The sequence below is a fragment of the Odontesthes bonariensis genome, chromosome 2, assembly GCF_027942865.1.
Source record: "Odontesthes bonariensis isolate fOdoBon6 chromosome 2, fOdoBon6.hap1, whole genome shotgun sequence".
In the NCBI taxonomy this organism is placed as follows: domain Eukaryota; kingdom Metazoa; phylum Chordata; class Actinopteri; order Atheriniformes; family Atherinopsidae; genus Odontesthes; species Odontesthes bonariensis.
Window position 1 is genome coordinate 7674462 of NC_134507.1, and position 26750 is coordinate 7701211.

The window sequence follows — 26750 nt, forward strand, 5'->3', positions numbered from 1 at the left end:
TCGAGGCTTGTATCGTTTCCATAAAAATCACGTGACTGATGACAAACGAGGCCTCGGATTCAGTGTACACGTCACTGATTCATTTTGAGCGTCACTATCGCATAAAAAGGGTTCGAACCTTGCGGCACTTCGAGGGTTTTGAGTTCGCGTTTGGTATTGTTGAGAGGTAGAGTGTGCGTTGGTTGTATCAGAGTTAGTGGTTAAGTTCAGTTATTATATCAGTCATATCATCTATTATTATTAGAATAGTGTTAGAATAGTTATATAGGATATGAACCCTCGTTTTTCGCGGGAGTTACGTTCCAAAAAGAACCCGTGATAGGCGAAATCCGTGAAGTAGTAACCTTTATTTTTTTTTACAAATAACTACTGTACTGTAAAATAATCATTTTAATCATCAATACGAACTGAAGGCTTCAAATTGCGGAGATCAGCACCGCGACCCGAGTCATTGGATTAGAACGGGAGAAAATGAAAAATGATTATGAAAAAAAATACAAAGTACAGTAGGACAAATAGTGACTCACGTGTATTTCACTGCTCTTCTGACTGAGCTGCTGTATTCTGACTGCGCTCTGTAGCGGTTTTTTTCTTATAAAGCCCGCGGTGCAGGTGTGTTTTTTCGAGAGAAGAACATAGTTATCGGTAGTTGTTGTCGCTCTTTTTTCTTCTGGGCATATTAAACCGCAACGTTATTGACACACATTTCTTTAAATAAAAACCAATAACTTATATTTGTCTTGTTGCCCATACTGCTCGGTTGCAGTTTATTCCTGACTCCCGGTCCCATGGCACTTTAGTTCCATAAGCACTGTAGTCAGTGTACATCATTGATATATTTAATTTGAGTGATCAACACCATAGCACTCAATAATACTTCCATATATGCAGTTTTCACACATTTATTTTCATTGAGACACAGTGACAACAATTGTTTATTTTATATTGCAGGATGCTCTAACTCAGGGTTAATTTTGTCTGTCATATATTCCTTTTGCACAGCAGGTGTCACTAGAGAGACCGTTTCAATGAGGCTTCGGGTAATGAACCTTTTGGCGAACCTTTGGGCTGGAAAGCCTCATTGGTTCATGAAGCCTCGTTTTGCCATCATTAGCGAAAGGTATATTCAGGTTTAGGAGCAAAATAAACTCCCATCCAGACAATGTCTAAAGAAAGAACATTGAAAAACCATCAGAAAGCCTCGAGAACTTTCGGTCAAGGCCACTTGAAAGGCAAACAATAAAGTCTGGAATGGACTTGTAATGCCAATAATAAATTGAATTGCTTTCATGAGACCAGCTACATTGTATTGCATCAATAAAAGGTATAACAGGATTAGAATGGAGACACTGTTTTCAAGATAATCGCAGAAAATACGCCGCTCAAAGGTCGATGTCAGATTAGGACAAAAACGTGTGCTCAATTTAAGGTGGCTACAGATGTAACATGTGTTTTCCTCGTCTCGTGAACCGCAGGTAGTGGTGCTACCTTAACAACTCCCGTAACCGCCCCCCCAGCGATTAAACTTGCATTTTGATAAAAAGTTGGTCAAAGTCTCACAGCTTCTCGAAAGACTTAGCTCATTCACAACTAATTATATTTTATGTCGTGAAGCGTCGCAGTGAAAGTATGAAGAAAAGAGCTGTGAAACCGAGCGGTTCGTCCTCCGACGCAGGCGACGCCCGGAGGAACGTCAAATCTCAGAAAAAGGAGGTGACGCAGTAAGTTGCGTGCTGCAGCCAGCACATAATCGGGTTTTAGCTCGATTGTAGAAATTCTCTCGTCAGTTCTGTCTGTTGTTAGATGGTGTGGTACAAAAGGCTCCAAGTCAGACATGTTTTTCTTACTTTAGATAAATAGTGTTCATAGTGAGTCTAAAGTTGATCAGACTGCAGTCACACCTTCACGAACACTCGGATCTCGTTGCGTCTCCGCTGTGGTGGCAGGAGTTAATACTACACAAGAATAAATGCATGTTGCACATAGGAGTTTTAGGATTTCCTTTATTTTAAGTTCCCATTCGTTTTCCCTAGCTTGCAAAGCAGGGGCGAGGCTAGGGTATTTTTAGTGGTGCCAAGGCACCACCGTCCTTGAGACAGCTCGGCACCCCCTGGCTCAGCACATTTTTTAAATATTATATTATGCAAAAACACTTTTTTTTTTTTTGCTCAGGGATGCATTATTTTAGTGACAATTTTATTTATTTTCTAGCATTTGTTTTTGTTTTAACTCTTTACTTCCAAAATAAATGTTGAGTTATCTTCAATATTTGTCTCAGGCTCTCTGTTATCCCTGTCCAAGCCACAGTCTTTTGAAATGAAGAGGTCAAAATTGAATGTTGTAGGGGAAAACACTACTCAAAGCAAAACTAATACGGCTCCAAAATTTATAAATGTACTAGTTCGCCTCAATTAGAGAGAAATAATGTGCCTCTGTGAGCACTGGGGGCTGGGCACCCCTAAAGACCAGATCCTAAAATCGCCCCTGTTGCAGAGTATGACCCCCCTGAATATGATTTGGTTGTTGGTCCCTGGGGGGGTTGCTCATTTAATCCTTCTGAACAAAAGCGCAAGTGTAATTGCAGGTTCACGTGACCATATTAACAGAAAAGAAAGGGAAAAAAGAAGCGTTTAAATAGCAGATTGACTCAAATGAAATGTTAAGACAAAGTTGCATTTTAGGCAGGAAGGATGAGAAATGTCCCTCCATTACCATGAGGTTGAATGAAAACCTGTTGAGTAATATGATGACTCGGTTCTGTTCATCTGTGGGGGGGTCTCCACTGACCCCCTTCCGGTTACTCATTGATGTAATGTTTTTATCTTGTCCATCACGAGTAAAGGCTGTACCTCAGTGCTAATCGTCACGAGGCTCTAAAGGTTTATTTGGATAAAAAACAGTCCAGCAGCGAAGAGCTGAAGCCTGTCATCTCGCTGCTGTTTGCATAGTCTGAAAGTAACCTCCTTACTCGTTCACATGCTCGAATGTCATGGTCTTACAAGGTTTAGTTCATTTAAAAGCGGGACAATAAAGAAAAACTAACAATTTAAAAAAAAAATTTAGGTCGGTTTCATTTAATTGAAGTAAAAGTCTGTTTTTGCTTTTCCAGCATCCAGCCCATTCCAAAAAAAAAGGTTGGGGTGGTCAAACTTTTCCTGCTTCCTGACGCCTGACATCCTTCTCAAATGAACCTTAAGAAATGAGCTTTTCCAGCGTGAAACTAGAGAGGACATCCCCCATCTCTCCCTCTCTTTTTCTTTCTTCAGTTGTACAAGTGGGCTCCAGAGGGGGCTTTTTTGACGAGGTGCCCGTGTTGCTCTGAGGTCTCAGTGAGCTCTTCTTCTGCGTTCGTGCTGCCACCGCGGAAGCCTGAATGAGCACTGAGACGGCCCCATACCACCACAGACCCTGGATTCTGGACTTGTTCCTGCCCAACAGCCGGGATGGTCCTTCTCGTCTTTTGTCCCGCGAGTGTCCTGCACACGCTCGCTGCCTTGCTCTTCAGGCACCGAAACTCCTCCAGACTCCTCGAACGGTTTAATGATGTTCCGCTCTGCTGAGGGAGAAATATGCAAATCCCTTCCAATCTGTCTTTGAGGAGCGTTCTTTTCAAACAGTTTGGTGGTTTCCCCACACATTTTTATTCAAAAGCTGGAGATCCTCGGCTCATCTGTGCACCTCAGAGAGCCGGCCTCTCGCGGACGCTGCTTTTTCTAACACTCACCTGCTGTCGGGTCCTCGCGTGGATGTGCGGCTCCTGGAAGTCTCATCAGGGAGTGGAAGTGTGCCGAAATGTCTCTAATGTCGCCGTGTTACCGCTGGATTGGATTCATGATGACAAAGCGGGGATAAAACACTGGTCTCAAATTGATGTGACACACTCGTTTCATTATATCATGAAATTTGGCCGTTTCTTTGTGAATTGTAACGTGAGGGAGTGAACTCCTGTTGGCTCGTGGGATAAATTGCCTCCTTTACGTTACCCCTCGAGCTGAGAGGAGATCAGTCTTCAGCTAAAATGGCTCTTCTGGCTGATTAGAGTGCTAATGGAAATGGGGGTCGGGATGTATTGTCCATTAATTGGCTATCCTGCGGAAGGCTTTCTCTTTTCGGGCCCTCGCCTCCAGGGATTCGAGACCTATTCCAGCGTCAGCCTGCCGTCTCAATCAGATCGTTCGGTTCCTCTCCTCCACATTAATGTTTCGGCAGCGGTAACCACATGCTCTGTGCTGCACATGCCGGTGGGCTCAACCGTATATTCTCACGTACATCTGCTGCTTTGGCACCAAATCAGCCTTTTATCAACTTAAGAACATATCCAGAATTAAGGGTTTCATGTCCCAAACAGATCAGGAGAAGCTGATTCATGTTTTCATACTGTAACGGTCTTCTGACTGGACTCCCCCAAAAGAGTCTCAAACAGCTGCAGCCCGAGTTTTAACCACAACAAAGAGATCACATCACATCACCCCAGTTCTCAAGTCTTTACATTGGCTCCCGGTCAGATACAGAATAGATTTTAAAGTTCTGCTGCTCGTCTACAAATCACAGAATGGTTTAGGTCCAGAATACATGAATGACATGCTGGTAGAGTATAAACCCAGCAGAGCTCTGAGATCTGCTGACTCAGATAGTGGAGCCCAGAGTTCAAACTGGACCCGGTGAAGCAGCTTTTAGCTGTTATGCTGCACACAACTGGAACAAACTACCAGCAGAACTGAAATCAGCCCCAACTGTGAGCACTTTTACATCCAGGTTAAAAACATTTCTCTTTCCTTGTGCGTATGGTTGAGTTTATATCTTTCTTTTTCCCCTCTTCTTTGATTGCTTTTAACTGTTTTAATTTGTATTCTATTTTTTTTTCTCTTTAAATTGCTTGTTTTTATGTTGCTTTATGCTGTTCTTTTAAATGCCTTGTCTTTATATAAAGCACATTGAGTGGCCTGTGGTATGAAATGCGCTATACAAATAAAGATGCCTTGCCTTGGCCCAGCGCGGACCTCGCAGTGCTTCACGATTTGTCGGCCCATTTATCAGTCCCTCTTCCGCCGTCGTGCAAAAAGTGCCACCGTGAAATTCGGTGGAGAGATGGCGCATTAGCGGAGCAATCGAATCTGTCTCACTGTGTTTAAAGTAGCAAGAGAGGGCATTAAACTCAGCAGAGCAAGTGCCTTTTCACTTAGAAGGGAATCAGTGGGGGTGTACGGCGCTTATTACTCCCACCTGTCGATCTGCTGTAATAGAGTTACGTGGAGATGGGGCGACTTTTCAGGCTTTGGTGTTTATTTACTAGAGATGGTGCGTGTGGAGCGATGGGCCGAAGTGTGTGACGTCAGGTGCTTTTTTTTTATCTCCCTGTTTTCAGGTCCCGGGGCTGGCTGAAACGGGGTTTGTTGGCTGCCTTTGTTATCTGCATTTTGGCGCCTGTCACCCTGAAGACGCTCCCCGGTTTAATTCAGCACTTTGTTTTCAAACACAGAGGTAAGCGGGCGCCATTTCCGCCTCATCGAGGTGCTGTGAGGTCCTCTGGTTGCAAACAGAAAAAAAAGACTTCACCCGTGTTCTTTTCCTGTGTGCAGTCAGCCTGCCATTTTTTGTGGATCTCAGCCGACCTGCCGATTTCTCCCTTAATCACACCATCAACATGTACTTAACACCAGAAGAAGGCATTTCCTTGGGTGTATGGTCAGTATACATCAAGCCCTGGTGTTTTTTCACCATAGAAGCCTGGTGAGGTGCTTCTCTTCTTAATGATCCAACTGTTGGTTGTATTTCTGAGTGGTGCGTTGTCTTAAACCGTGTCAGGCTCACTGTCCCGGAGAGTCGGTGGAAAGAGGCACAAGGGAGGGAGCTGGCGTGGTACCAGAACGCTCTGAGCGATGGAAGTCCAGTTTTCATTTACCTTCATGGGAACACGGGCTCAAGGTATGACAGATGGAGGCATTTCTTTGGATTGTAGTTGGTTTCTGAGGAGAGAAGAAGCTGCACGCTGCTCGACATCTTTGAACTTTTTTGGCATTTGTGCTTGTTAATCATATCCACAGGGCGGCGCCACACCGGGTGGGCGTGGCAAAAGTGAGTGATCACAGCCACCTGCTTTCAATGAAGGGACCTCAGAGTTTCTTTTTGGTTCTTTGCTCTTCTGATAACTAATAAGCATTATGTGTCCACAGTTATTGAGTGCACTTGGTTACCATGTGCTGGTGCCTGACTACAGAGGTATGTGACTGCTTCCTTCCCTCCACACTGATGCACAGCCCTCTTTTTTTTTTAATGTATTTCCAAAACAAATGTTGTGTGCTGCGATGCCGTCAAAAGACACGGTTCAACCCCAGGTCAGCCTTGAGTGCCGGATTTTCTTTGAGCGAACTGCCACCTTGTGGCCGTGAAAAGAAAAACATGTCAGTGAGCAGCTGGTGATGTGAGAAACTCCGGCAGGTTTCGGAGACTCCACAGGAGAGCCGACTGAACCCGGTCTGACCACGGACGCCCTCTACTTATACGACTGGGTCAAAGCACGCAGTGGAGACAGCCCGGTCGTCATCTGGGGACACTCTCTCGGCACGGGGTCAGTTGAGAAAGTCTGTCTGTTGACACTCTTTGTTGTCTTTGTTGCAGTTTGGCTTTTGATACATGAATGTTTAGCCTTCAAACGCTGCATTGCAACAGTCTGCAAAGTGTGTGTAAAGGCACTCCAAATGAAATGGAAGCGGGCCAAGTCGTGGCAACTTAACTGTGTCATCTGCGCAACCCATTGGACGAAAGTGAAGCCGTCGCTCTGTGTTTCTGTGCAGGGTGGCCACCAACGCTGCAGTCAAGCTGCGTGAGCGAGGCGAGTTTTGCTGCCGGTGAAACCCGGCTCGTACAAATCAGAGGACCCGGTTCCAGCATCTCAATGTGAAGAGTTATTTCCTCTTCCTTTTTTTTCTTTTTTTCTTTTCCAGGCGCCTCCTTCGACGGTGTGATCCTGGAGGGTGCGTTTAATTCGGAGCGGCAGCACATACCATTTCATCCTTTCCTTTGGGTAAAACCCCATGACGATCACGTTCTTACATTTGGTTTATGTCTTTAATGTGGCCGCCACTCATAACTCTGTCAACTTTGGCTTTCTTTCTTTTAAAGTATTACTGGAAATACCCAGGCATCGGTTACCTGTTTCCAGAGCCATGGGCGGAAAATAAGGTCGTGTTCCCCAGCGAGAAAAAGTAAGACAAACGTAACCAGATGCATCAGGCGAAGCTTTGATTTGCTGATGGTGCGACGGCCTCACGTGTTCCGGTTTCCCTGCAGCTTGAAGAAAATGAGGAGCCCGATACTTTTCCTGCACTCCGAGGACGACCACTTAGTTCCCATTCAGATAGCTCGGCAGGTGCGGCCCGCTCACACAGCTACTCTTCATACATGTGAAATAAGCCCACGTTTTTTTGTTGACACCTCTAACTGTTCCCTCTAAATAAATAAATAAATTCTTCAGACCTATGAGGCAGCTGCCAGCGCCCAGGGTACGGATCGAGTCCAGCTGGTGACGTTTGACGGGTCTCTGGGATATCTGCACAACGGCTTGTATCGAGACCCGAAAATGCCGGGCGTCTTAAAGTGAGTGGACTTGGCGAGGACGCTGGCTTTGATGAGCGATCTGATGTGTTTTTTAAACAAAACGGACGCCTTCTTCTCCGCAGGACGTTTGTGTCGTCGCTGTGAAGTCGGGACGGGACCTCAGGAGGAAACCACTTCGACGGGGAGAACGCCGATCACGTTTGCTCGTCCGCTCCGTTTTTGTTGCCTAAATAACTGATTTTGAAAGAAAAAGATCGAGCTAATTTCATTAAATGCGGTGTCGAATGACTTTACTGAATATTTATGTTTGATTTCTTCAAGTCTTTCATCTCTGTTTTTCAAGTCAGTGGATAAAACTTTTGTTTCTAAATCTCTGGTTATTGTTTAAGGTTGTCATTTACTTTCCTTTCTTTCTCTTTTCAAGAATGAACTGGAAATGTGATTAGAACGACGTTACTCATCTCATGTTTGACATGAGGATCAGTCTTTCAACCCAAGGCTTTAGATGTTCGGTTGACTGCGATCTTTTTAGAACTTCCTGAGTTTTGACACCTCAGTTACAGATTATATTGAGCGTTCAGATAAGATGAAAAGATAAAGAATAAAAAAAAAGTTCACGCCATTGCAGTTTGGCTGCTATATGTTCTGTGACACCCTCCGAAAAGCAGCAGCGGGTTTAAGCGCAAGTCTTTTTGTGTGATGTAAGCACACTTGGACATATTGGCCTCATAGGGGACATAATAATGGTGATGTACCCTTTCATATGGCAAAATTACACCGCTTTTCCTCCAGAAAACTCTGAATTAACTCCGGTTGAACTTTGCACTATTTGAAGTTGACTTTTAGAGTTTATTGAGCCACCGAGAAATCTTCCGTTTATGAGAGACAACACCTACAGGATAGAAACACCCAGCATTTACTTGGGCTGAGGTGTATATGGCTGTCAGGAGCGCCTGTATTCAAACTTCAATTGACCAGATGCAAAACTAGTATTGCTTTACAAGTGTTGGGGAAGAGGAGGGGAAGTAAACTGAAACGTTCATGCCATTTCACGAGATGTTCACATTTCAAATTCAGTTTCCAGTTTATGCAGCTGTAGTCATTAGACAGCAGTGTGGACGCGCAAGGGCATTTATAAATAGGTAAATGGAGAAGAGATTAAAAAAGAAACTTTTAATTAAATATGTTTGGCAATGAAGGATATGTCCCCACGTCTTTTAAATAGTAATCTACTATTACCCTGTGGTAGAACTAATCCGCATTATACTCGGGAAAACTTTGAGTTTATTGAGTCTAGTTTAAAGGTGTTTAATACAACTTCGTAAGTGTCCTGGAGCAGTGAATTGCCTCGCTTGTTTTGGTGTGCGGGGATTGGGTGTCCTGCACCAGCTCTGTCAAAGGTGAAGCTCCAGTCTCCAGCAGTCGGATGACGTGGCTGAAGGCTGCGGACGATGCGCCGACAGAGTTCCGGAATTCACCGCTGAAGCCATCGCTTCCCACGCTGAGAGGCGGCCGGCAACCACGTGACTCATCCCAGCCAATCCACTGCGAGCGCGATGAGAGACTCGTGAGACGCTTACGCCATTTGCGTACGAGAGCATTACTGAAAATTGCCTCTGTCATACAACCAGGAAGAAGGTGGGATAGCCCTGCGAAGCTAACATCCCCCAATCTTTCTGCATACTTTCACCGAAAAATAATGGGGTCTTCCAGGTGGAAGGTGGCAGCGGCGGCTTTTCTCGCCATAGTGGGCTCTTTATTACCTGTCGACGCGGATGAACATGACCACACGGTAAGAGCGTTTTGCGAGGCCGACTGAAAAAAAAGGGGGGAGCCATGGAAATAATGGACGTTTGTGCTCTGTGTAACCTGCTAACTGAAGCTGTGATAGCTAGCTGCTAGCCCAGAAAACAGACTTCCAGACATGTCAGGGTTCATGACTCAATACACCGATACGTGTGTTCAGTGAGCGCGGTAACATGTCACCAATTATCGGCCTGTGGGCTTATGGCTACCGTTTGCTTGCTAGCTAGCTTGCTAGCACGTCTTCCACACTTGTCTTCCCGAAAGCTTTCTTGAGCGCCGGCGGAAACTGCTCTCAAGTTAGCAGCTAGCTAGCGTTAGTTGTTAAGCGGAACAAAAAAAAGCGCTATTCGCATTGAAGCCGGTAAAGAGAAACTCGACGTACGTATTAAACGACTTTGTATAAAACACAGGGGGAAACATTGGCTTCCCTTGATATATATTCTGCTCTAATTTTTTTTTTAACCCAGATACCCCCCACCCCCCTCTCTCCTTTTGAAATTGGTTAACAAGGCTGTATTATCTTCCGCACAACAAACAGATATTGAAGGTGTTTAAAGCTATGAAGTGAGTTTATGGACAAAGCACCCACGTTCACTTCCTTGATACGTAAGCCACCATAGACGAGGCGTATCGCTTTTTATTGCGGCACAGGTGCATCGTGCATTGATACCTGCATAATATTTTCATTGGTTTGTATGCATTTGAATTTAGCAAATGGAATTTAAAAATAAAACTCAGTCAGTTTTGGTACACCTGTGACAGTTTCTGTACACTTTCCTTTCTTATCCCCATTGGAGCTGCGTTGTTTCCATGGATATGTGTTTAAAGTTGGTTATTACTGTCCTGTTGAATTTCAATAGCCTAGAATCTGAAACCAGCCAAACTAGGAAAACAGGTGCAGTATTCCTGCAGTACTTACTGTGAGTCCTCGTGTTTTCCCCCTTTTCAGTATAAAGACAAGGAGGAGGTAGTATTATGGATGAACACAGTTGGGCCTTACCACAACCGACAGGAGACCTACAAGTATTTCTCTTTGCCCTTTTGCGCGGGCTCTAAGAAGACCATCAGTCATTACCACGAAACACTCGGAGAGGCTCTGCAGGGAGTGGAGCTGGAATTCAGCGGCCTGGACATAAAATTCAAAGGTATTTTACTGTTGCGCTGACTTTCACCTGTTCAGCACGTGCATCGGGTGGGATTCACGTGTGTGTGATGCCTGTAACTTGCTTCTGGATGTCTGGGTTGGTTTTAGTCGCCTCATGTTTTCCCTGCATCCAAATTAACCAAAAAATGTTGCGTCTTGTTATTTCTGTAGATGACGTATTGCAGTCGACATACTGCGAAATCGAGCTGGACAAAGCCAAACGGGATGCCTTTGTTTATGCCATAAAGAACCACTACTGGTACCAAATGTACATAGACGACCTGCCCATCTGGGGTAAGTGGTGCTACCTTTCTGCCTTTTGGTATGTGGACTTGGTTTGTGTTCAAACTGGTCTGGTCTTTAAGTGTTTTTTTGTTTTTGTCTGATTTTTATGTAACAAATGGCATGTATAATGGTCTCTTCATCTCAATGGTGGACAGATTAAACCCGTTCTTATTCCGGGGTGGGCCTGGTGAGCTGAGAAGCCTCATTACGGTTCATCATAACAAGTATTAGATATCTCACAAAAAAGGAAAAGGCATTGAGTTCAGCACCTCAGGTGAAACAAAGCAGCGTGGCAGTTGTTATATTGACTATAGGGCTGTCGCGATAACCGCAAAATGCAATCACCGCGGTGCTGAGAGGACCTCCGCGGTGCGTGTCCAGGCCACCGCCACCACCGCCCACCGCACGCAAGCTTGCACGCGCAGAACAACTCGAGAAACTGAACGAGTTTTTAAGACTGCACAGTAGATACAAAGCGACTGACAGAACTGATACTTTTAAAGCCAGCACAGTAATAATGATGCATTGTATATTCCCCTCAAGGCAGGAGAAACACATTAACACAGCGAGGTGCCGCGTTTCTGTCGTCATCTTTACATATAGGCACAGCACACGCACACACGTCTGCATGCTACTCGTTGTGGTCTCATTCTCCCTCAGCAGCTGATATTACAAGAATATGCCTACTCAGTGTCGTAGCAATAGAAGTTAAAATAAAATGCAGTGGCCTACCTTTATCTCGGCTTTACTCCTCTGCCTAGTCCGGACACTTTATGGCTTTGAATCTTCCCTTATTATCCATTTTAACGTTGTAAATGCGACCGTCTAATATCAACAATAAACTAGCTTCCACAGAACCACAGCTGTGTGTGCACATTTGCTGTAGGGAAATACCTGATCATTTCAACAAAACTGTGTAGGTGAAACTATTAAAAAAAAAAAAAAGTTTAAAAAATGTGCCGGGGTTGGTTGGTCGGCGGCAGTCTGTTAAAAAAAACTGTATCCCGGACACGTGAGCTCAACTGCTGCCCTGATGACGGATTTTTCTCCGTCATTACTAAAAGAAACGTGCCCAGGTCTGCAACAATGTTGATATTTGCCATGTGGCACTGGCAACAATGTTGCAGAACTGGGGTATGCGCTGCTTGATCTCCGCTATGTTGGTCTGTGAGCGAGTAAATGACAGGCAAAGCAAAGTGAAATGTCAGAATCGCTGGGAAAAAAGCCGGATTATGCGCTCGATTTTCATCTAACATTGCATGTCGTGGAAAATAGCCTAATGAACAAAAATGCGATATCACCGCATACCGCGCTGTTTAGCGGCTATGAGCCACCGCGGTGGGAATTCCCTCACCGCGACAGCCCTAATTGACTAACACAATATCTCGTGTCATTTTTTACAGCAAAGTCATGCATGTTTAGTGGTTTATGCTGCCAAGAAACCACTTCTCAGTGAAGTTTTAGCACTACTTTAAAATGTAATTGTGATGCAGCCTGTTGGACCCTCCGAATTTATGCTTAAGGAGTATTTATTTACGACACTAGTCCTGCAACTTAACTCTTTTGGTACGTGCCGACGTGGAAAATAGCTTTTGAGATCCACGAAGCGTTCTATAAGGATATCGATGAGTCACGATTATTAAAGGCTCTGTCACTCATCCGGGTTATCTCTGTGGTCACGCTCATATTTGCTTGGATATTTTACAACAGCTTAAACACAGCTGTGCAGGCGGATGCTGTCGGCAGTGGGTGGGGCGCAGATATTTACTCAATTGTGTGAAGTGAATGGTTTGATTGTGACGGACAAAAAAAACGCACCCAGTTGTTGGCTTTGCCAGCGAGATAACAGACTTTTAGGTTATTACCTTCTTCGGCGGGACGCTTGCATACAGCAACACTTACCACAGCATACTGACCCCTGTAGAGATGAGAGGTACCCCCCCTGGCTTTTTTTAAATTGTTTATCAACGTCATGTAATGCATGAAGTGGTTGAACAGACAGTTAAACATTACAAACCTGACATAAAGTGACGCCAGTTTGGAGCTCATTAACAGCGATTGTTTTGCATCAATGTAAACTTGATTGAGCAGATTAGCACAGATTGTACTGCTGCCAAATGAACGGGTTAGCTTTATTTGGATTTACACACTCTGACTGGTATATGCATGTAACTAAAGGCCATTTGACCTTCTACGTAAATACCAGATATATATATTTTTTTTATTTCGCTTTTAAGGTATTGTTGGTGAGGCGGATGAAAATGGAGAAGAACACTACCTGTGGACATATAAGAAGCTGGAGATCGGCTACAATGGCAATAGAATCGTTGACGTAAACCTGACCAGTGAAGGCAAAGTTAAGCTTGTGCCCAACACAAAAATTCAGATGTCCTATTCTGTGAGTACAGTGTTTGTTCCTTTGTCGTTGTGGTTGATGTGAAAACATTTATTTTAGATATATATTTATTCATATGTACGTATATATGCAAACCCCCCCCCCCAACAGGTGAAATGGAAGAGGTCAGACGTAAAGTTCGAGGACAGATTTGATAAGTACCTCGATCCATCCTTCTTTCAGCACAGGGTGAGTACTGGACATAATGAACACGTCACCTTTGTTCATGCAGCGTGCTTTAAAAGGTACAAGTTGAGCCTCGCACCGTGGCAGATCAAGTATGCTGCAGCTTTTTTTTGTTTGTTTGTTTTTTTTAAAATTAGACTTTAAAAGGCTGCTACACTCAATGAAGGAAGAGTTTGTTTTTCTCTGTCCAGACGTGCACAGTGAAGGAAGGAGTTCTGTTAAACTACTATTTGTGGAACATAAATGCCTTCAAAATAGCTTGATGAACATTTCCACCTCGATACACAAGTTATTATATTTATTCAAGTTTTGCTATAAATTACATTGTGCTTAAATAAAAGAGGTGACGATCTGAATTAGGGCTGGGTATCGTGGCCAATTTCCTATATCGATTCGATTTCGATTCATAAGGTCCTGAATCGATTAATCACGATTCAATCTGCTCTTAAATAATGAAAATGGCTCAACTATTTTACAAAATACAAATGTATTTTATTTTATCTATTATTTTCACCATAAACAACAGGTTTTAAGTGCAAACTTGTGAATTGGACAGTTTAAACTTCAACACAACTGTCTCAAAAGTGGTATTTTAAAATTATAAAAGGAATTGCAAGTGAAAGTGTACTTGAACTACAACATTCCATCACTGCAAATTTGCATTAAAGGCAGGGTAGGGGATCTTTTTCTGGAACATTTTTTTACATATTGCTTGAAATACTCTTCACACCCCCATTGCAACCAATTAATTAAAAGTTTTGACACAAATATGAAAAGTTTTAGTGGCCTCTAGAACGTACAATCTAGGAAAAACAGTATCCAATCATACTGAACGGACCGTTCACAATGATTGGATTCTGATGCCGTCTATCAAACTGCAATCTGCTCCTCCCTCCCCCTCCTTCTCCCTGTGCGCGTACCCTGCTCCGTGAACGAAGCTTGGCAGGAAGCTAAACTAGAGCCTGCTTGGCTAGCACCTAGCATTATTAAACGTATAGTTAGCATAAACTAAATACTAAATACGGCAACGATCGATGCTTGCTGTCAGAACAGCGCTCGTGCACCTTCGTGCTCGTGCGCGTTCATGTACTCTAGAGGCGTGCCTTAGGGGGGAAAGTGGAGAAAAGGGTTGGGACTTTTTACCTGTGTATTTTCAAAATGCAGCTTCGCTGGACTCAAAACCCAGGATCTCCTACCCTACCTTTAAGGCATTGTTTCTTAATGTGCAAAAATTATAATAATAATAATAATAATAATGGTAACAAAACTAAAAGTAAACTTAAACTATCTAAAGTCAAGTCCTGTTATTGTGACTTTTTTCTAACTTGATAAATGTGAGATTCTTGTGCAGGAAAAGGAGCTCATTGATGTGATCTGGGGTTAGGCAGCTCCTTTTTTGCAATATCACCCGCAGTTGATATCTCCGATGCAATACCGGTCCCTGGGCCAGGCGAGCCAACAGTGGATATGCACTCATCAGTCAGATGTTTACGGTGCACCATAACGTAGTGTGGATCGAGCACACGAACGAGCCGCTTGAAGCCTTCGTTTTCCACTACAGAGTACGGGCGTAAATCTTTGCAGACTAAAGTTGCAATGGCCTCTGTTATCTTTCTGGCCCGCGGAGAATCGGCTGGTAATGTTAGTGATTCCCTCAGTTTCTTTTGTTTTGCCCCGGACGGCTTGTTGGCGGAAGCTAATGTTAGTGTAGTGTGATACCTTGTCAAGTGGTTTCTGAGGTTTGGAGTATTTCGACAATAACTGACTCCGCTTCGCAGATCTTGCAAACCACTTTGGTTTTATCCAGCTCTTTGTCCTTTGTTTTTTTAAAATCCGAAATGGTTCCAGACCTCATACTTAAGTTGGGGTGGCTTGCTGAGCGGAGTTTTACCTGCGTCGGCCATCTTGCAAGCTTGTGCGCTTGAATGACAAGCGGACGTAAACGCGCCACTGTTGCATCACGCACGAGACTACTGGGGTTAACTTCTTGAAAAAATAAAATAAAATAATCGATCCCATGCCCTACAAATCGCTTTTGCAAAATTTAAAATGAAATTGATCCAAAATCGATTGAATAGATTTATTTTTTATTTTTATTTTTTTACCCAGTCCTAATCTGAATATTTATTTTCTAGATTCATTGGTTCTCTATCTTCAACTCCTTCATGATGGTCATTTTCTTGGTGGGTCTCGTGTCCATGATTCTGATGAGAACTCTGAGAAAGGATTATGCCAGATACAGCAAAGAGGAGGAGATGGACGACATGGTGAGTTTAAATTGAACGAACACCTTATTTCCTTTGAGTATTAGTGGATCGTGGGGTTTGTCTTATTTAACTTTTTGCTGGCTGCGTACAAACAGGACAGAGACCTGGGAGACGAGTACGGGTGGAAGCAGGTGCATGGAGACGTGTTTAGACCATCAAGCCATCCGCTGATCTTCTCCTCCCTCATCGGCTCGGGCTGCCAGATCTTCTCTGTGTCCTTCATCGTCATCATCGTGGCGATGGTGGAGGATCTGTACACAGAGTGAGTGTTTGGCTCCAGGACGTGTTGTGGGGTTTGGGTTTTAATTTGACTTCTGTTTAATCCTCACTCAGCTAAAGTAATGTGTTTTACCATTTAGCTAAAAACAAGTCAATAACCCATCAGAAAAAAATCCCCCCATCTGAGTTTTCGGGCATGCTAATCCTCTTTTTGGCTACAATCTATAGCTTTTTGTGAGGGAAGGCTCTCCATTTCTCCTCTGAAACAGCGTAGAGAAACCAAGAGAATTCTTTTTTTATATATAAATGTCACTTTCAACAGGAATAAAGCTCAAAGATTGAGACGAATTGTCTTGGCAGTTCTTGACTCGTAGTGTTCTGTTCCCTACAGGAGAGGATCCATGCTGAGCACAGCCATTTTTGTGTATGCTGCAACTTCTCCTGTTAACGGTTACTTTGGGGGAAGCTTGTATGCAAAACAAGGAGGTAATAAAAAGCCTTAATGCGATGCATTGTTGGACACAGTCATTTGGTGTGCTGTTTCCTTTAAAAAGCCATTCAATCTCCCATGTGGCTTTTTGTTGAACAATACAGGCAGGAGATGGATTAAACAAATGTTCATCGGGGCCTTTCTGATCCCAGCCATGGTGTGCGGGACCGCTTTCTTCATCAACTTCATCGCTATCTACTACCACGCCTCCAGAGCCATCCCATTCGGCACCATGGTTGGTTTTAACCCTGCGACACCTCTCTTAAAAACAGTGTAAAGAAAGAAGTCCTCTAAGTCAACAGCTTTCTGTTTGTCTGGGTGCCTGTGATGTGGCGTAGTGCGGTCACTCATGCAGGAGACGGGCAGGTGAAGTAAGGAGGCCAGCGTTCGAGCTGCTGAGTGAACTCATTTATCCTTTGCTTCATCTGTTGAACCATATTAAACGCGTCACATGACCTTTCGTGGCACCGGCATCCAGAACGCAGTGCAGTGTTTCGGGTATGTTGAGTTTACCTCTGCAGTCGGTGCCAGATGTTTATGAGCCGAGTAGCGTGGTCTTAAATTTGGGGGGGGGGGGGGGGGGGGGGGAATACTTTCCACTTGAGTTGTTTTTCAGTTCTAAATGTATAAATGGATAGATAGAGATAGTTAGTTAGGCAAAAAGCCCAGAAACACCTCAGGCTGATGAATGAGTAACTTTGCGTCCTCTTGCAGGTTGCTGTCTGCTGCATCTGCTTCTTCGTCATTCTGCCGCTGAACCTCGTGGGAACAATTTTGGGAAGAAATCTATCTGGTCAGCCCAACTTCCCCTGCCGGGTGAACGCCGTGCCGCGACCGATCCCTGAGAAGAAATGGTGGGTGTGGAGTGACGCTGACGGGGTCGCGTTGGCCTTTTTATCAAGGCAGTCGAGCTTTTAGGAATTTTTCTTTTGTGGCACTGAGCCAGAGCTCAGGCAGCTAAATGACACTGTCAACACACATTCACACTACAGCTTGAACAATCCTTTTCTTTTCAAGTCATCCTTCATCATAAAGATGTTTACATAGACTGATTAGAGGGCAGTACATGGTCCCGCTTTAAATGTCAGACATGGGGTTTGAGATATAAAATGATTTAGCTGTCAGCACAAACTCTTTTAGTTTATGGGAAATGGCACGGCTGTCAAATGGAAAAGGTAGCCGTGTCTTGAGGCCACCGTCTGACTAAGCTTGAATGTCTTGGGTGCCCATTTTTCCCTTTTCCTTCACTTAAAACAATAAGTCACATATCACCCCTGGAGGGGGAATCTGGCATGAACACTCAGAGAAATCTGATCACATCAGCATGTTGAATCCTGTCTCGCAGGTTCATGGAGCCGGCTGTCATCGTGTGTCTCGGGGGAATCCTGCCGTTTGGCTCCATTTTCATTGAAATGTAAGTGTATTCAGTGATCCTGAAGGTCTCTGTGTTGGAACATGAGCAGGGCAGTCATAGCAACCTGTTTTCTGCTCTCCTCTGTCAGGTACTTCATCTTCACATCCTTTTGGGCCTATAAAATCTACTACGTGTACGGCTTCATGATGCTCGTCCTGGTGATCCTTTGCATTGTGACTGTGTGTGTCACTATCGTGTGTACATACTTCCTGCTCAACGCTGAGGACTACAGATGGTAAGCATACTCGTCCTGCACAGATCTCTGACAACTCCCTCATACAGTAAATGGATTGTCGTCCCACCGTTTAGATTCTCTCTGTAGAGTATAGATGAGTTTGGGCTGAGCTCAGTTGCTTCTTGTCTTCTCTCCAGGCAGTGGACAAGCTTCCTCTCTGCCGCATCCACTGCTGTTTACGTTTACATGTACTCCTTTTACTACTACTTCTTCAAAACCAAGTGAGTGGTGGCCTTTATTATCCCCATGAAATGCCAAAAATCCATAGATTTGGAAAAGGATGTTCAGAACGATGAAGTGCAGCTCCCACATGTTGTTTTGTCCCTCTGTACTTCAGGATGTACGGGCTGTTTCAGACGTCCTTCTACTTTGGCTACATGGCAGTGTTCAGCACTGCACTCGGAATCATGTGTGGTGAGTTCTGAGCCCGCTTTCATTTAGAAACTCAAGAATTATCTTGAAATGAAGAAACTTCTGACAAGCTAATAAGTTTTGGCTTACCGAAACTCCATATGTGACCCGCTCTGGCGAAGTGGAAGATCATAAATCAAATGGCCATATTTTGAAAACCATCCAACGTATGACTTTGCCTATGGTATCATTTTAAAGCTTATTTCCATTCCTTTCTTTTGATACCAAAATCTCAATTTTGACATTTGGGTCACTGTGACTCATTTTGCAGGAACAGGTCACATATTTGGGTTTTAGAAAGTAAAATGCAGTGGCTTGCAAAAGTAAGCTATTCTCTCAGATTCCTCATCTGGTGACATTTTGCTTCTGCTCAGGAGCTCATTTTCAGCTCTGTTCGTGTTTTTAAAATATTTGAAAAAGTCGTTCAGAAAATGTTTGAGACGGTAACATTTAGGTTTGTTTATTGGTGGGAAACTCGGGTAAATCAGCGGTCTGTCGCATTCAGGAGACAGCCGAGGGCTCTCAGATTGGAGGGGCAGCAAAGAAACATTTATCTTATCTAAAACAACTTGTAGCTCAAAGCCAGTTTTACACCGTGTCGCTTTTAGTAACGTGCCCTAATGTCCAAAGAGAAGGAGATCTGTGTTGTAAACGATGGCTGAATAAGTTGGGCTGTGATTGTGTGTGAAGGGACGGAGCAGCTGAAGAAAATAACTGACGTAAAAATGAACTTTATTTAGCTTTTACTTGAACTCTGACATTTTTGAGGATCGAGTTGTTATAGACGGTAAAGCTGTGCTCTGGTGCGTCTGTCCGTCTTGTGAGTAGCTGTTAGCTCAGGTCCAGATTCTCCAAACTGAGAGCTCTCTGACAGCTCATGAGCACCTTTACACACCCAATCAGAAAAATATACGAGATATCCCTGTAAGTGCTGTAAAGTGTTGTTTTTTTTTCTCCTTCTGCAGCTGCGAGCTGAACTCATTTTTCAATTAAAAGAGCAATAAGCCACAGCTGACGCCCCTTAAAGCGCTTCCGCTGAGCTCTGGTTGTAACTTTAGGCGCCTTCTGGGTCGACTGACCGACTGCTCGTTTTGTTGCATTAAAATGTGCTTTTTCATTAGATACCCTCTGCAGGAATCATTTTTTCCTGCGACAGATCTGCCTTTCTGCTGTCCGATTCTAAAGAAACTCACCTAATGTTTATACTTTCCAGGTGCTGTTGGATACATGGGAACAAGTGCCTTCGTGAGGAAGATCTACACAAATGTGAAAATCGACTAAGAAGCAAAGTAAAAACAGGGATGTTAATGGATTTGCCTACGTGTGTACTGAAAGACGGTGGGCACAAGTCATTCTTTATTACCTTTTTTTTTCTTGCAAAGAGATTGCGAGAATCTCACTTTGTACAATGTAGTTTTTTTCCATTTTCTGAATGAATTTAAACGCCGCAGCTCAAAGTGAACAAGAAGTCGTCGTCGGAAGAGATATCAAACACCAGGTTCTGTTTTTATCAGTTGCTCTCAAGCAAACGTTGGGGCGAATGTTTAAGGCTGACACGACTTCTTTCTTTTTTCTTTTTCTCCTTCCTTCCCAACCCAGTCCCACCTGAGACCAGAGAATATAATGTATATTGACTGAGTGGTGTAGCTCTCTTCAGTGAAGAGGCCGACGTGTACGGAAAGCCTTTGTTCTGTTGTGTCAGAATATTGGTGAGCTGGGTTTGTGTCCGTCTTCTGACTTTATTTCTATTTTGTATTCCTGCCGTCACTCAAAATATTTGTTACCACACAGTACAGTAGTTTGCTCCCATTCACTTCAACCGGAAGGAGATGACATCGACACTGTCGTCGCGCGATAATCATTCCCCCCGTTTTGACGATTCTTAATTCCTTGTTACAGTAGCAGTCCATCCAGTCAATGAGATTTTAGTCCTGCTGTAGTTTACTGTACAGAGCAGAGCAAAGGGACTGATGAGCAGTTGAGGTACAGTAAGAACAGATTTTTAAATGGATGTTTGGTGTGATCCCATTTCCCAGTTTGGTCCTGTTTTCTTAATGTTTGGGTTTGAATGAAGTCTACTTGTAAAGATAATATATGGATGGGGTGAGTGTATATAACCTTAATAATGTACCTTTAGATGTAGATCCCAAATGTATTTTCGTTGTACAGATTTACTACAGGGTTTTTTTTTTTTGTTTTCCCTTCTTTTGAGTCCTTCAGTTAAAAACAGAAAAAAGGAAATAAAAGTTATTGTTTGGTGCTTGGGGTGGGGCTGTTTCATCTTGCCTGATGTTGCATGAAGTTTTCACCACACCGTCGAATTCCACTTCAGTCCTTTTTCTTTTTTGCTTTTCTGTCACTTCCTCATCTTCCGTCTCAAAATGTAAAAAGGTACATTTTGATAAACTTACAAACCTGGTTATGGGCGCTCTTTATTTTTACTTGACATTATTTAAAGCTTTAAAAGGCTCTACATCTTCTGGTAAGCCATTTCCCCTCATGTTCTGTTGCCTAACCCCAAACATCGTTTGAATGTCGGAGGGAACGAGGCGGTTGCGCTGTCTCTGCAAACATACTGTACAAAATTAACTTTATGTACACCTAAAACTAGATGTTTTCATAACCACACACAGTGCTGCAGTGTGTTTCAAATGCTTCTTTTCTCCCCATTTTGTGTAAATACAGTATGTACCCTACTTGTATGAGAAGTGGCAATGCCTTTTTCTAATTTCCAGTTCTCCCCCACAGAAGTTGATTTTGGCACCTCATGTTGTGTACCGATGTCTAATGAGACATTTTGAACCTGCATATTAACTTGCTGTAAAAAGAGAAAATAAACATGTTTATGTACAGGGGTTATTAGGTGTGGTTTTAATTTGGAAGTGAACATCGATTAGTATAAATGTACACGATTGTTATTGGACTGAAGGATTACAAGCGCATGCTCATAAAGAAGCCGAGTTAGTCAGTCAGGAAAGTAAGAGCCGTGAATGAAAAACGATGCTTTGGTGAGTCCGTCTGAATCCTGGTTGAACAGCAGCACAACTTAGACTGACACGTTAAGCTAGGAGTTGTTAATGAATCCATTTTTATTGGTGTATTCAGCTCTCAGTACATGTTGAACTGTAAACCTTTAGATTTGTACTCAGCTCAGAGGGTTGTGACCCTTTCAGTTGACTGTTTCAAAGTACTCTTTGGATCCTTCTGGAGTCGGTTTGATCTGAAAAGCACAAAGACGAGGTCAACTTAAATGAAGCTCTCCCGCTGTACAGTTAGGTTTTTTTGGCCAAAAGATGATAAATCCCTATTGAAGGAGTTTATTCTTTTTCTTGACACATTTTTCTTTTGGGCTCAAGAGGATCAGGTCTTTATGAAAGCTTGTCAGGGAAATAACCAGGAGTACTATATCAAGAAAAATCAACAGCTTGTAATTAACTGACGAGTCAGTCAATGATTTTTGTTTCTCCATAAACTCTGAGCTGGAACATCCGAACTGTGGCCGTCTTATGGTGATACGTTTTTCTGATGTAGTCACATATTCAGAAAGATCTTTGCAAACAGGCCAAGTTGCAAGTGAGAAGGAAATGATTTGCTGTGCACTTTATTACGTGCAGCTGAACTGTTCCTCTCAATTAAAAGCTTGAAGAACTATATGACGACGCATTTTATGACTTAAGAAGTTTTCATCCTTATTCTGACATCCACAGATCAGCACTTTCAATGAATACATTAGGAATACCAGGAATTAGTCATATACACAGAATAATGCCAACTATTCCAGCAGGTTTTCTGTATGACTGCAGAGAAAACAATTAAAAGCTTGTTTGTTAACAATAAATAAGAACATGTTCCTTTTTAAACACCTAAAGGAATGTGTTGACATCTCATACAGTTATACTTTATATTTGAATTTCATAAGTTGAAGTATAAGGTATTTCATGTTCGATATTGTGTGACTGGTAGAGCTGTCCTGCGTAAACTGAAATCATAAATCTGTGAAAACGTATCATCAAAGCAGGCGTAGTGTCCTAAGCTACTCACTGTTGGGGAGTCGGGGGTCCAGCTGGCCGGACACACCTCTCCGTGACTCTCTACAAACTGGAAGGCCCTCACCAAACGAAGGGTCTCCTCTACGCAACGGCCTACTGGCAGGTCGTTCACACTCATGTGCCTCACCACGCCATTCGGATCAATGATGAACAATCCCCTGAGGGACGATATCAAAACACATAACACATGTGCCTGGAAAATATTGAATGAGCTTTCCTGCAAAACAGTAAATCAACAGAAACGAGTATCATGTAGGAAGTGTCCAAAACGTGCTGGCGTGTTCTGAACAAACATTACTGCGGGGCATGAAACAGCACAGTGGATGGTCTTCTCTGTTAAAATCATACATCTGTAAACTGTGTAAAGTACTGATCTTTGCAGATCACCTCAGTGCGATGCCCGGACTCTCCAGCAGGACTCCGTAGTCTCTGGAGATCTGCTTGTTGAGGTCCGACAGTAATGGGATGTGAATGTTGCCCAAACCTCCAGTCTGACAAACACATGAAAGAACACAAATGCTACTTATGGAGCAGTTTTACATCATTTTTGTGCTTCAAGTCTTACTTCAAATACTAAATGGGGGGGATTAGTAGACTAATGAACTGTTTGATACCGAGTCACTTTCACATGTGCGTGCGTACCTTTCGGGGCGTGTTGATCCATGCCAGGTGGGTGAAGTGAGAATCCACAGACACTCCCACCACCTCGCAGTTAATGTCGTGAAACTCGCTGGCCTTGTCGCTGAATGAGATTATCTCTGTTGGGCACACAAACGTGCTGCAGCGCAGCAAACGGGGGGAAAAATTTTTAAAAAAAATTGACATTCTCGTCGACAATCTGCACTGTGGTTATTTTCTGATGAGGAGCCGGCGTTAAAGAACATCTTGACTTTATCTCTTCATGCTCGCCTGACAATCGTTTTCCTCATGAATACTCACAAGTCCAGCGGGTAGAAGAAAAGGACCAGGTATTTGCCCTGGAAATCAGCCAGACTCATCTCCTTGAACTCCCCATTGTGGACAGCTGTAGCTTTAAAGGCGGGAGCAGGCTGAGTGACGGCGGGGGCCCATCTGGAAGTGCCTGATAAACACAAATCAAACACTTTTTACCCATTTAGCAGGGTGGTTGCAGACACGCCACGGTCCCCCCTCTCCTCCCTCTTTTATACTTTGTCAGTTTGTGTTAGTGGAAGATGCGCGTTTTGTAAAGCAGTGGTGTCCTGTATAATCTCGTGTTTGGCATGAGGAGAAAAAGCAAGGAATGACACCAAATGAATATTAATAACTTCAGAAAACCAAACTGTGATGTCATGTGAAAAATATCCTGTTAAAACTGTTGACTTAACTCACATTCTAACAAGCAAACACGAGATCTGCCATAAAGCGTCAACTATTCATATCAAGAGACAACTGAAATATTCAGAATTTACATATTACATGTAATTATTTTACTACTCATTAAACTACATTTCCTTCACTGAAAACTCGGTCCAACGTTTACAACATAAGACGTAGTTTAACCGGTCGGAAAATGAGTTGGGTTGAGTTATTTTTTCCGTCCCCGAATATAAACGGCGCTTTGTAGCACCAAAGGCACTCTGCCCAGTTTCATCAAACGATGGCGGTCCAGTACGTACTGGTGGAGAAACAGGATCTCTGAAGCACCGGGGCGGATAGGGCCCTCGTGGCCCCGCGGGCTCCGTGTTGACAGGCTGCTGTAACTTTGAGCCCACCTGCTGCAACCCGCGCCTAAGAGGAAAGAAAACGAGGCTTATTAATTCAACGTGAATAAGATCCCGTGACATTTCGGTTGGAAAGACTTAGAAACGTTCACTATAGAAGAAAATCTTCCACAGTTTTAGCTCACTGATATACACACATAGGCGTTTGCAGCATAGATAGATAGATAGATATTTGTTGAAGCAACCGCTTTTATAGAATAGTAATAAATAATGGGAGCCTAACAGAAAAAAGAAAAAGCAGTAGAATACTTTCAGACATTCACAATAACACTTCAACTGAAGCATCAACTACTTGCAGTGGGCGGCTGTCATGCCAGCATGCAACACCATCGGGTATCAAAGCGTCTTCCTTTCTCCACTGAAAAACTTGTTAGGTCGAGATATCAAAGGGCGTTTCCGACAGGGGGGGAAACAAACTGCTTCTGCTCCCCATGTGCTCAACAGCCAGCCAAGGCCCAAACAGTGAGAACACAGCGAGTGTTGTACATCTGCTGCCAGGAGCAGAACACCTGCTGGGACACCATTACCCGCCGGTGGCATCAGAGGACTGACAAGGACACGGTGACAAAGAGTGCACGATATCTTACAGAACTTCTGGGGAGGGGGGGATTTGTGTTCTCGAATGTGGAAAGTTCCTGGTGCTCGCAAACAAATCCAATTGGTCTCCTCAGAGCAGCAGAAGCTCAGGCGTCACTTAGTGATAATAACGATGCTGTCCGCCGCAGCTTAAAAATGAATGGGTTAGTCCAGTGTTTCTCAATCCCGGTCCTCCAGTACCTCTGCCCTGCATGTTTTCCATGTTTCCCTCCTCCAGCACACCTGATTCACATGATCAACTCAGTGCAGTGGCCTGATCAGGAGCCATTCATTTGAATCATGTGTGCTGGAGGAGGGAAACATGGAAAACATGCAGGGCAGTGGTACTGGAGGACCGGGATTGAGAAACACTGGGTTAGTCTATTCCCAGGATCATGTTCAAGCCAAAAGAGTTGCTCGTTCCAACTGTAGAAATATGACATGAGTTAAATGCATCTTCTGCATAAAAAAAGATGATTGAAGCGAACCACCTGCGCGTGAAGCGTGTCAACTGCGCAGTGTACTTTCAGAAGATGTCTGATTAGGATTGATGACACCTGGGCTCGTGCTGCTAGCGCGCGCCGCATTGGGCTTCCGTACGAAACGTGCGCGACTTTCATACACAGCAGATAAAAAAAATTAAATTTCTTTATTGAAAACCACAATGTTACAACAACAACAATCTACATTGCAATACAAAACGTGAATTCTCAATATACAAGTGCTTATATCAATATAGGCAATAAGAGAGAGGAAAGAAGAAGAGAGAGTATGCTTTCTGAGTTGCCAGGGGGGTTCAGGGTTGATCAATTATCTTCAATGAGGAACATGTTTCGATAGTTCTTATGGCGTTGGGTTTCTTTGAGTTCTTGATTGAAAGGATGTACTGTTTAAATGCATTATAAAATGCTATAAAGCCTGGCTTCTTCCCTGAGTACTTGCAACAATGAATATAGAAAGTATAATCAAAAGGTTAATCAGGTACAATACATCACTTTTGATTTGGCTGTTCTTATACCAAACAGTAGGCCTACATCCTTCCAGAAAATAACCTTCTTAAACCTTTCTGTGCCAGCAGCGGACGCATTAACTACGTCAGAGGAACGTTACTAAGTACAAAATACAACGCATAACGTTAAGTTATTCGAGGATTTCGTTTTGTTTTGTTTACCTAAAGGCATTTTATTCCCCTCTGGTAAAAAAAATAAAAAATACTTTTATACATACAAGTATTTTCAATGACAGCACTGACCTGAGTTGGTGGCCAGGTTTAAATGTGCGACACAAACACGACATGACGGCGCCTCACTGAGAGGAAGAATTATTCATCTACACACGCTGCCGACGCCTGTTCGGTACTGACTCGTCAGCTCTGAACTGAGGTGAAACACTGCGGCTGGCTAGTCTGAAGTGTTATTGTATGAAGTTGCACTTACAGAGGTCCTGAGTAGATTTCCAATGGTGGCTGCCATTTTGGATTATGTCACGGAAGGGGGCCGGTCTGAACAGGTCGTTTACGCACGTGCAAGATACAAACCTGTATTTTCAAAAAAAGAGAAGAAGAACTTACTCATTGGGGTGATATTATATATTCAAACATTACAGCTAAAAAACAGTGGTAAACGGAAATTGCATTTAACTATTTCCTTCAACTTAAGAGAAGCGGCAATGTCAGTCATGTTACCTTCAGGGGCTCCTCCTGATAGTGTGGAAATATGTCGACTGAAACTTCAAGCGTCCCGTAAAACGCAGAGCTGGGCTCACAAGGTGCCCTTAGTGGCATTCTTTTGAACTTTATTAGCTCTTGTAACAGATGCTAGGATCCACCCACATCCATCCATCCCTCAAATAATTTTATCAACGTGTCTGGTTGACTTAGCAAAGAGCAACTGGCTAATAAACGCTGATCCATTTAAATACCTTTAAATACCTTTATATTGATAATATTTATCAATGTTAATATTTAACAACTGC

At 43.4% G+C, this 26750-nt stretch overlaps 3 protein-coding genes across 3 annotated transcripts; 2 read left to right on the top strand and 1 right to left on the bottom strand.

Annotated features, from left to right (window-relative positions):
- The first annotated feature begins 1518 nt into the window (after positions 1 to 1518).
- LOC142389891 (lysophosphatidylserine lipase ABHD12-like) lies at positions 1519 to 7927 on the top strand. The gene is made up of 13 exons (XM_075475123.1): positions 1519 to 1721; positions 5366 to 5481; positions 5580 to 5685; positions 5806 to 5925; positions 6045 to 6075; positions 6174 to 6219; positions 6439 to 6568; positions 6795 to 6832; positions 6945 to 7024; positions 7123 to 7205; positions 7291 to 7369; positions 7475 to 7596; positions 7680 to 7927. The coding sequence occupies exons 1-13, from the start codon at positions 1630 to 1632 to the stop codon at positions 7699 to 7701; spliced, it is 1065 nt and encodes a 354-aa protein (XP_075331238.1). The 5' UTR covers positions 1519 to 1629; the 3' UTR covers positions 7702 to 7927.
- A 1218-nt stretch (positions 7928 to 9145) lies between these two features.
- tm9sf3 (transmembrane 9 superfamily member 3) lies at positions 9146 to 21261 on the top strand. Its single transcript, XM_075475110.1, has 15 exons — positions 9146 to 9349; positions 10313 to 10508; positions 10679 to 10801; positions 13030 to 13190; positions 13299 to 13376; positions 15509 to 15640; positions 15736 to 15902; positions 16251 to 16345; positions 16454 to 16584; positions 17064 to 17203; positions 17695 to 17763; positions 17852 to 17998; positions 18136 to 18219; positions 18336 to 18412; positions 19623 to 21261. Exons 1-15 carry the CDS (start codon positions 9257 to 9259, stop codon positions 19688 to 19690), a joined length of 1761 nt encoding a protein of 586 aa, XP_075331225.1. The 5' UTR covers positions 9146 to 9256; the 3' UTR covers positions 19691 to 21261.
- A 213-nt stretch (positions 21262 to 21474) lies between these two features.
- Positions 21475 to 26363, bottom strand: prdx3 (peroxiredoxin 3). The gene is made up of 7 exons (XM_075475135.1): positions 26213 to 26363; positions 24096 to 24207; positions 23398 to 23539; positions 23101 to 23236; positions 22846 to 22949; positions 22451 to 22616; positions 21475 to 21629 (listed from the first exon to the last, which is right to left on the bottom strand). The coding sequence occupies exons 1-7, from the start codon at positions 26246 to 26248 to the stop codon at positions 21579 to 21581; spliced, it is 747 nt and encodes a 248-aa protein (XP_075331250.1). The 5' UTR covers positions 26249 to 26363; the 3' UTR covers positions 21475 to 21578.
- Between the last annotated feature and the right edge of the window lie 387 nt (positions 26364 to 26750).

Bases quoted from the DNA above. Each gene is read 5' to 3' on its own strand.
- LOC142389891 (XM_075475123.1), top strand. From the start codon at position 1,630: ATGAAGAAAAGAGCTGTGAAACCGAGCGGTTCGTCCTCCGACGCAGGC. The intron at 5,926-6,044 runs GTATGACAGATG...TCATATCCACAG, and splicing joins CATGGGAACACGGGCTCAAG to GGCGGCGCCACACCGGGTGG. The intron at 6,833-6,944 runs GCGAGTTTTGCT...TTTCTTTTCCAG, and splicing joins AGTCAAGCTGCGTGAGCGAG to GCGCCTCCTTCGACGGTGTG.
- tm9sf3 (XM_075475110.1), top strand. From the start codon at position 9,257: ATGGGGTCTTCCAGGTGGAAGGTGGCAGCGGCGGCTTTTCTCGCCATA. The intron at 15,641-15,735 runs GTGAGTTTAAAT...GCGTACAAACAG, and splicing joins AGGAGGAGATGGACGACATG to GACAGAGACCTGGGAGACGA. The intron at 18,413-19,622 runs GTGAGTTCTGAG...TATACTTTCCAG, and splicing joins TGCACTCGGAATCATGTGTG to GTGCTGTTGGATACATGGGA.
- prdx3 (XM_075475135.1), bottom strand. From the start codon at position 26,248: ATGGCAGCCACCATTGGAAATCTACTCAGGACCTCT. The intron at 24,208-26,212 runs GTAAGTGCAACT...CTTTCCTCTTAG, and splicing joins GAAATCTACTCAGGACCTCT to GCGCGGGTTGCAGCAGGTGG. The intron at 22,950-23,100 runs GTACGCACGCAC...TGTGTTTGTCAG, and splicing joins GGATCAACACGCCCCGAAAG to ACTGGAGGTTTGGGCAACAT.